Genomic DNA, 10136 nt, shown 5'->3' with positions numbered 1-10136 from the left:
ATAGCAATAATCTATATTCATATATAATGTATAATAATTGAAATGTGACTATATTTTACAAAATACTAGTCAACACAGCCAAGACAAGTTACTTGTACAGAACAAAGGTCATATTTATGTTATGTGATACAGTCACATGAGTGCACGCGAGCCTCATCGTTCTAATTTCTGTATTGTTAGCCAGGCATGGGTGAAAGGTCAATATTTAAGCTATTTCATAAAACATTTATGTTTTTGTGTTATAAGTTGTGTTCATTCTAGAATAAAAGATACATAATTTATATTTATTTCCTAATTTTTACAGTGGTTGCAAGATCTTTCAAATTTACCGAACCCGTACAGAGATTAATTACAGAAAATAACAGATAAAATATAAAGTTTTTTCTTAAAAAATGTTTGATAACTATCTTGACACTATAAAAATTTCACATGTGAAATTTCAAAATTTTCTGATGCATAAAAGTATTTCTAATCTTATAATTAATATTACTTTGCATGATAGATAGGCAACATGCAAAAAGAAAAAAATAGACATGAGAAAACCATTGCTTTACAAACCTTACGACTTAATAAAAAAATTGATATTTTGCGTATGAAAGCATTGTAATGTTTACTGATAAACTGCCAAATTACGTTAACATTTGCTTACTAATTTAAATGTAAAAGTAATTTAAAACAAAATTGTTACAAGGTCAGTCCTAGAGACCGTGCCCGGGTTGAAAGAGTTAATGAAATACAAACAAAATATAGAAATGATTATAAAACCATTCAGTTGAGAGTAGGGCAGTGGTGTTCTGTTGATATAGATGACATGATATCCTCCAATATGAAACAAAAATAAATGGGAGTGAGACATCAAAATTACAGTTCATCCTTCGATTGGGAACCCTTATCCTACCCCCCATGTGGATGTTGGTTCCCAGTGGCTGGGATTTAGATTTAGAGTTGAACCAGTCAACATAAGTCCTCATACATGTATTACAGATGTCTATATTCCTTCCTCATTTATACTCTTGTTACTCCATCAGTGTTGTGGGTCACAGTAGAAGTACTTGCAGATTATTACGGTTCTTCTCCTTCTACTTATCATTCTGAGGATGTTACTGTGCTTGGGATGGTTCCAGTCAATTTCAAGCTTGAAGGAGATGGTTTGCATTAAATAGACATCTTTTCGATATCAGGTTCCTGGATTGATCTATCAAATTCTTATATTAACATGTGCCCTGTTCATGGGTCAGGGGTTCTGGATTCCCTCCGGTCTTATAAGCTTGAGGAAGACAGTATGATCCTCTTTCCTATCCCCACCAGATGGCTGGGTTTTGGATTGTAGTTGACTTGCCACCTGTATCCTACCCCGAAATGGATGTCGTTTCACAATGGCCTGGGTTTTGTATTGTAGTTGACTTGGTGGTGGTAATATAATCCTCATCCAACCACCTTGTGGATGTCGGTTCCCAGCGGTATGGGTTTTGAATGTAGTTGACTTGCCATGTACCTAGGACATATCCTTTTCATTTCACCCACTTTTATATTTTCTGGGATAAATTTTCATAAATATTGTATGGTTTGGATCACTATCTGACCTTAGATCTCTCCCATTTGGATGTGCTTCTCTGTTTTTCTGCCCATATGTGCGACATCTTTCCAAGATGGGTGAAGATTATACCTGATTCAGAAGTGGTGCAGTCTTCCACATTCCGAAGATTCTTTGATTCCGAAGATCTCCTCTTGGGAAGTGTCCTTTGGATGCTTTCAAAGGATGCTTCTTTCTCTTCCTTGCACTGGTCCCTCCACTGAAAATTTGTGCTTCCATTTTCTGCCAAAACTCGAAGTGATAATGAGGTAGAATTGAATAGAGGGAGTTACATGCGTCATGAGAGTAAGTCACACTATTATTGGTGGAAGGTTGTTGCAGGATGATTTGCATGAGATATGCATTGGAATCAGTCAATTCCAATTTAGAGGAGATAAAAGGCTTGTGGCATGCATAAAATTTTTGTGCATGTAGAGGGCAGCACTGAACAAGAATAACTATTTATATGAGTGGAGGTAAGTACCTGTTGGAAATAATTTTCAGTATAGGAAAATTATAATGCAAGTTCTGGAAGAGATCACTCTGGCAGTAAAGTAATATTAAAGAATAGATCACTTTAACAGTACCTAAACTAATGAGCAAGCTTTGTAACTGTCACCATGATGGGAAAGTAATGAGGAAGTTCTGGAACAACTCACCATGACAGAAAGGTTATAAGAAAACTTTGAAACAACTACCCTTGACAGTAAGGTAATAAGCAAACTCTGGAACAGAACTCTTTGGTAAGGAAAGAATAAGCAAACTTTGGAACAGCTTATTTTGACAGATATATTTGATAAATATATATATATATATATAATAGTTTTGAAAAAAGAAACCAGTATTATGTACATTGTTTTTATGTCAACTTATTAAAGATCCAAATGCTAATTGAAATGATATTTAACAATTAAAAATAAAACCATCTTCATTAACTTTTTTTGTGTGTAAACTTAAAAGAGAAACAAATATTAACTGAAGTGAAACATGAATAATAATAATTTATTCTTTGATTTAATATTTTAATAATCTACAGATTGTGATATGGGATCTGGAAAGTATGAAGTCAAAGTATGTGTTACCAACACTTGGAGGATTTGCATACACAGTTGTAGCAAACCCTCTGGATCCAGGTAAGGAAAAAAATAATGGGATTGAAATTAAATTTGATAAAGAATTATATCTATAGATAAAATTTAATATTTTTTTTATATGAAGTGTATTAAATATGATTTTATTTTCTGAAGTAATAATATTTTGTTTACACTATGAGAATAGCAGCTAGCTTGTTTGAAATGAATGTATTTTTTTTCTATTAGTTTTTAAATATCTTGGTAACAGGAATGGATTTAACTTTCATTTCTAATAGTTTAATTTTCATTGATTCTAATAACAAACTTGTATTTATTTTTTCTATAGACCATGTAAGTAAACAATTATTTTTCTTTCACTGTTAAGTATCACCATTTAAGTCTAACAACTTCAGAGAAGTAAATTGGTTTGATCTTTTATAGCTGATAGTGAAAGAACAAAAAGTAGTCTGCACAAAAAGTTTGTAAAAATAGTAATTCATCTTGGTTTTAGCATTTGAAAATTATCAGTTTGGATTTGAAGTTTGTGCTATCATTACTACAAGTAAAATGTTACTTATTATTTTCATTCTGAACACTGTATGATGTATAGCTGGACTTTCAGCAGGTGAACACAGATTAGTTAAAATAGGCAACTTTGTTTTGCTGTAGGTCATTTAGTAGCAGGTATGGGAACATTATGGAGATTTATTTTGGCTGTAAGTCATCTAGCAGTGGTATGTCAACAGTATGGTGATTGTTACTGCTGTGGGTTATCTAGCAGTGGGTATGGGGACAGTACTGTGAATTTTTTTTATGTGGGTTATCTAGCAGTGTGTATGGGAACATTATGGTAATTTTTTCTGCTGTGGGTTATCTAGCATTGGGTATGGGGACAGTACGGTGATTTTTTTTATGCTGTATGTGATCTGGCAATGGGTATGGGAACAATATGGCGATTTGTTTATGTTGTAGGTCAGGAGTTCCCAAACTTTGCCAACTGATGGACCCCCTTCAACTTCTTAACCAAATATTGGGATGGTATGGTGATTTATTTTGTTTGTAATCAGTGGGTATGGGAACAGTATGGTGATTTATTTTGGCTGTAAGTCATGTAGCAGCAGTTATGAGGACAGTATAGTGATTTGTTTTAGTTGTAGGTCATCTAGAAGTGGGTATGGTGTTAGCACAGTGATTTATTTTTGGTGTAGATCATAGCAGTATGTATAGGGACAATATGCTGATTTATTTTTGCTGTAGGTCATCTAGCAGTAGGTATGGGTAGAGTATGGTGATTTGTTTTTGCTGTATATCATCTAGCATTAGGTACTGTAGGTCATCTAGCAACAGGTATGGGGAGAGTATGGTGATTTGTTTTTGCTGTAGGTCATCTAGCAACAGGTATGGGGAGAGTATGGTGATTTGTTTTTGCTGTAGGTCATCTAGCAACAGGTATGGGGAGAGTATGGTGATTTGTTTTGCTGTATGGTATGTAGCAGTGAATATGTGGAACAGATATAGTAATTGTTTTTTAAGGTCGTCTAGCAGTGGGTGCAGGAGACAACATGGTAAGAGTCTGGACCCTAACAGGTGTTAATCCGTATCATACTGTTTCATTGTGGCAGAAAATACAAGGAAAGGTTAAAACAGTGAGTGTTTTTGTTGTTATAAACATGCATTTAATAAAGATAAACTAATGTTAACATGTTATGTTTTACAGTGTAGTATACTTATAGGAGAGAAAATGACAAGTTTTTCCCCTTTGTTAATGTGGTTTTTGTAAAAAATATATATATATATAATTGTTAAAGATATCTTTAAAATATGATTAAGACATCTTATAGTTGTAAATTAATCCCCAAAATTGTTTTTCAAAGATTGTTTTTTTATTATTAGTAGTGTCCTTGTTGTTGTTTTTTTATTATTGCGAAAGTGAATTCAAACTGAGCATGGATAAAAATCATTCATGCATAATTGATTTATACTGCTTTGTGGTTGAGAGGCAATTGTAGGCAATGCCCAAGTGTACTGGAGAATTTCATGGGAAAACATGAATGAATGAATATATAAGTCAATTTTATTAGTATAGAAACATTTCAAAATGTGTAATTATAAAACTTTAGATTTCAGTTAATAATATAAGCTTGGATGAAGCTATGATAATGTATAATATTTTAAACTATCAAATTTATGGCCACTATATAATAGTACCACATTTCTTTCCCCAACATTCAAACCTAAAAATGTTCTTTCCTGACTGGCATATATAATCATCATCCTTTTTTCTTTAGTTGTCTATGATTGAATATTAATCTTTAAGATATTGCTGAACTCAGCATTGTCAAACTTTATGTCACATACCAGTTGTAATTTGAGTAGACTTTTCACTCATAGGTGATACTACAAGCCTAAATTTTATAAAATTATTGTATTTCATTACTGTGTTTGTGTAATATTTAATTTCTGTTGTTTTAAATCGTTTTGTTACATAAGAATATTTAATGTATGCCTGATACCAAACTCTAAAAGCACAAAGTAGATTCTTTCATGTTAATAATTTTTTTTCATTATATACTTCATGACAGGCAGCACTTTGCAACTAATTAATTTTTAATATATTTACAAGATATATAAGTTCTGTGAATGCACATGTGACAACTGGAAAGGGTTAAATCCTCATTACTGTTTGCAATTGATGCTGTAATGAAATTAAGGTGAGCTTTGTTTTTGATTTGTTTTTAGATATCTTGGCATCCAGAACGAGAAGCTTGGTTGGCTTATGGAACTGACGATGGACATGTTGGGGTTCTTGATACTTTAAGTAGCAACAGGTGCATGCTTGCTTTGATGAACATTTTTGAATATGTATAAAACATCAAAATGAGTACATGTGCAGTTATTATGTCATAACATTTCTTTTTAATTGTGAGGAATGTATTTTTATTTTGTCAGAGTAAGCTGATGTGTATACCAAAAATAACATTCACTTTTACAAGACTACATGCTTATGCCTAAAACAGCTTTTTATTAGCAACACTTCATGATATAATCTATGTATACCTTAGACAGCTTTCCATTAGTAAGACTACATGTTATGATCTGTGTATTCCTATAGTAGATTTCCACCAGTAAGACACGCTATGATATTTGTAATCGTTAAACAGTTTTCCATTTGTAAGACTACATCTTATTATCTATATTATCTATAAATAAAGAAGTGATGTATCTAGATAGTGTAAAAAATTTAAATATTTCATGAAAAACACATTTATTTTTTTATACTTAATTAACAGTACTTGCAGTATACAGTTTTTATTTATTTAAAATGTTAGGTGACCAGGTGGTTAGGGCGCTCGACTCGCAATCTGCGGGTTTGAATCCCCGTCCCACCAAACATGCTCGCCCTTTCAGCCGTGGGGGCATTATAAGTGATGGTCAATCCCACTATTTGTTGTTAAAAGAGTAGCCCAAAAGTTGGCAGTGGGTGGTGATGACTAGCTGCCTTCCCTCTAGTCTTACACTGCTAAGTTAGAGACGGCTAGTGCAGATAGCCCTCGTGTAGCTTTACGTGAAATTCAAAAGAAACAAATATTTAAAATGTTAGCCAAAAATATTGTGACTGTTAATACTAGCTTAGTAACCATATACTATCTGTGAATTTTATATTGAGAGTTATGTTACAGTTTAAATATTGAAAATCATCAAAACATTGGAACATCAATAGATCTAAGAATTGTTAAAAAACAGTTTAAGTGTATATGATTTTTTCCACATTCCTCTTAACTTGTCAATTGCAGCTCAAAATCAGAGATGTGTAATAAATAGTATTTTGATCTCTCTTTTTTTTTTGTCCTACAGCAATCGAGCTGGATGATGTGAGACAAAAGATTCTATGAAACACTATTTATGTATGTAGCATAATACTTTAAATGTTATGATTTAAAAACCAAAGTCAATGAAATATTGGAAAATCAATAAGCCTAAGAATGTTTATAAAAGCAAGTTAACTCATTACTTTTAAAGTATTATACTATATATATATATATATATATATATATAAATAGCATTTCATATAATATTTTGTCTTTCATTGTCAGCCAAACTGATGAGTTCTGATATTGAAGGAAAAGTTTTTTAGATAGTGACTTGTGGGAGACAAAAAGGTAGATTTGAAATGCTGTTTATTACACATTTCTGATTTTGAGTCATACTGGACAAATTGAGAGGAATGTGGAAAAAACATCTCAAATTAACTTATTTTTATAATAGTTGAGTATAATGCAGTAAGAAAGTTGTTTTTCCACCCAGATCTCAAGTATTGACATCTCCTTGTCACAGGCAGATTGTGTACAATGTTTGTTGGGGACCATGTTTCAGTAAGTACAGAGTGTAGGTCATCTTGTTGTCATTCTATCTGATTACAGTCAAATAAAACTAAAACTATTTGTAATGAGTAGTAAACTGTAATGAGCTTTGAAGATGATGATGTATCAAAACATTGTACTTGGTTGTGATACTTGAACTTTCTTTTATACCCTGAAATGCATGATTAGATTTTAATATTAGGTATTTTATAAACATTGAATTACAATCTTTTTAAAAATTATGTTTAGTTCAATACAACCAAAATTTAGCTTCTGGTAGAAGTAGTTTTACATTTTGTACAACTTCATTTTAGCACGTATTATTTTTAATATGTCATGATTGCTTTTTAGTTTTTATTGTATATTTGAATCTTTGTAGCAAAACTTAAATTTTTATTTTTGTGTTTCAAACACCCATAAGGAGCTAAAGATGTACTGTGCTAAACTTACAAATTTTTCCAGTTATATTTGTTAAAAATTTCTGTGAATCACAAACATCACAAACAACTTGCACTTGAGAAATAAATTTATACTACCTGAAGGCTTCTATGCCTTTTGGCTTAATTTTATGTTTCTAAAAAACTTTATGAAATTATCAATAAAGCATTTTATTTCTGTCATTAGTGCTAAACAAAGGTGACCAAAATGGAAGACCCAATCTGTTTTTGTATTCTTGTGGTGATGGTGTGATCCTGATTCATAATGTTGATAAACCAAAAGAAGAAAAACATAATTTTAACACATTAACAGCAAACAGTGGCAATTTGGAAAGAGGAAAGGGTCCAGTCAGAACAGAACTTGCATGGAAAGCAGATTATTCTGTACTAGCTGTTGGAAATGAAGATGGGTTGGTTCAAAAAATTAAAATATTGTTTATAAAGAATACAGTTTCACAGTAGAAATATAAGCAGTTCATATCTTCAGTTTTTATAAAACATCAGTTTTGATTTAAGCTAACTTGTTTTCAGTTTTTTAATCTAATAAAGTTTTTTTTCAGTTTTTTAATTTAACGTAAATTCTGGTATTTTTTATTTCTTATGCATCAATTTTTTGATTAAATAAAAGCAATTTGTGAGAATTGAGATAAATATGTAGTAAGAAAAAAATAGCTTGACAACACTTGATAATATAAAGAGGATATGCATAAATATATGTAGTTTCCATCTCCCATCAGTTGGATAAGTAATGATAGCAAGACTCAAGAATTTAATTTCATTTAGATTAACATTTTAACTCAACATGGGCTTGGTCAATTTGACCAACCATGTGACCTCTTTCTACTCATTTAAAATCTTAATAGTTTTGATACTATTAACTTTTAATATAGTATGTACATCTTCACAAAATTTGTCAGATTTTTGATAAACATTATAAGTCTTTCACATACAAAAGATCATATTTATAGTAAAGTATTTTTAATAAACTAAAAAAGGATTTATCCATAAATATATCAAGTATTTTTTTTACTAGTTTGCATGCAAAATGATTTTCATGTTAAGATTAAAAATACTTTTCTTCATCTCAGAAATTTCAAATTTCATTTGTATAATCTCTGAAACTTCCTAAATACATTTCAAATGTTTGTTTTCAGTAAAACTTTATATTTTATCTGTTATTTTCACTACCCTAACTCTATACAAGGTTGGTCAATTTGACCGATTTCATAACCACAAAAAAAAATCAAAATAAATCCAAATTACCCTTTTTCCAAAACCTAATTACCTCTGCTGACACTTATAACTATTACTTGACCTCCAGGATTTCTTCCTTTGCCCTTCTAAGCATTGGTCTGATTTTTTCTCGCTTGCTCCAGTTATTTATACCCTACTCATATGTCCTTGGCAATATTTGTCTTGTGATACTTTCCACCTATGTTAAAAGCCCTCTATCCTGATACTGTATGAAAGCACCTAATTCAGACAATGTTTTCCCTTTTTCTCTACAAAGCATTTAGACATTGGTTTTTCTAATAAAGTGCTGCAATAGTTAATGTCCTTGGATGCGATTTTTGCATCGCCTAGTTGATTTCCATGCACTAATATTTTAAAAACATTAGAAGAAAAAAAATCCCTTTGTTTCGACATGCCATTTTCAGGCATGAATTCCCAGGTTACTGTTTCCAGCATGGAGGCTAATCAGACCTCCCCTATTCCACCTCTGTTATCTAGCTGCTTTTGCTGATGATGCAGGACATTCTGGGGAGAACTTAGACTTGCTTTTTCCTGTGCCTTTGTTTACTAGTTCGGCTTCTCATGAGGCCACTTGGGATCAGCCACCTCCTGCTCCCTTTTTTGAGTTAGTCAATTGGTTTTGTGAGGTTCTGAGGCTTTCCCAGGTTGCTGTTGAGTGTACTCGCTCCTTAATGGCGGAAAGGTCTGAGGGCAAATACTTGCTTTTCCTCTTTCACTTGATATTGCTGCTCATGTGGGGAGGTTTACTGCTCAGTTACGTGAAGGAATAGCTATGCCTTGTCCCTCATATTTGTTGGAACAGCATGCTTTGGCTTACCACTTCCAGGAAGATGTGTATTTAGATTCCCAAAGACTTGATCCACTTTTGGAAATGTGAGGTTCCAGAATGGAGCCTGTGATCACTTTGAACAGATCACAATGTTCTTGGATTCGTCCGACCTTCATTACAGTTCTGAGATATTTATCTTCCCTCCAAGTTTTGAGGGAAGCCTCTCAGCAATCCTCACAACAATTTGATGACAAATTGGTCCTTTGCTGACTTCTACCTTGGTAAGATTGTGAGCTTGTGTTCTTCCTTTGTTTTCCTGACTTGTATGTTGTTGGGACTTATTGGGTAGAGATGCCTTTTTGGAGAGTGTTCGTCTACCTGCTGCCACCCTCTATGAGTTACGTGAGTGTCCTTTTCTTTGTCCCTTGATGTTTGCAGGTGTTCCAGAGGCATTAGAATCACAGATTGATGTCTCGTGTTTGCATTCTTCCTTGTCGTCATTGGCCTTTCAACTTTTTTGGCTCCTACTGGAAGTCATGGTGCTACTGCTCATCATGTGTCTTGACCCCCCAGCTTCAGCTTGTCAATCTGTTGGTACCCAGATAGATTCCATCCTTATCCAAGAGGCTCCTCTGCTTGGGCAGACCATTGCCAGCAGCATCGGTGACT

General features: G+C 32.8%; 1 protein-coding gene across 4 annotated transcripts in view; it reads left to right on the top strand.

The window, feature by feature from the left end:
• LOC106459328 (gem-associated protein 5-like) overlaps positions 1-10136 on the top strand; it is a 128687-nt gene that overhangs the window by 37834 nt on the left and 80717 nt on the right. For all 4 annotated transcript variants that reach the window (XM_022385804.1, XM_022385805.1, XM_022385803.1 and 1 more), the window contains exons 7-11: positions 2610-2706; positions 4180-4292; positions 5386-5474; positions 6952-7019; positions 7632-7854. In XM_022385804.1, coding sequence (XP_022241512.1) covers positions 2610-2706; positions 4180-4292; positions 5386-5474; positions 6952-7019; positions 7632-7854 — 590 coding nt within the window. The remainder of the gene's footprint in view (positions 1-2609; positions 2707-4179; positions 4293-5385; positions 5475-6951; positions 7020-7631; positions 7855-10136) is intronic.

Source organism: Limulus polyphemus, unplaced genomic scaffold (genome assembly GCF_000517525.1).
Source record: "Limulus polyphemus unplaced genomic scaffold, Limulus_polyphemus-2.1.2 Scaffold593, whole genome shotgun sequence".
In the NCBI taxonomy this organism is placed as follows: domain Eukaryota; kingdom Metazoa; phylum Arthropoda; class Merostomata; order Xiphosura; family Limulidae; genus Limulus; species Limulus polyphemus.
This window is presented reverse-complemented; position numbering and strand designations above follow the sequence as displayed.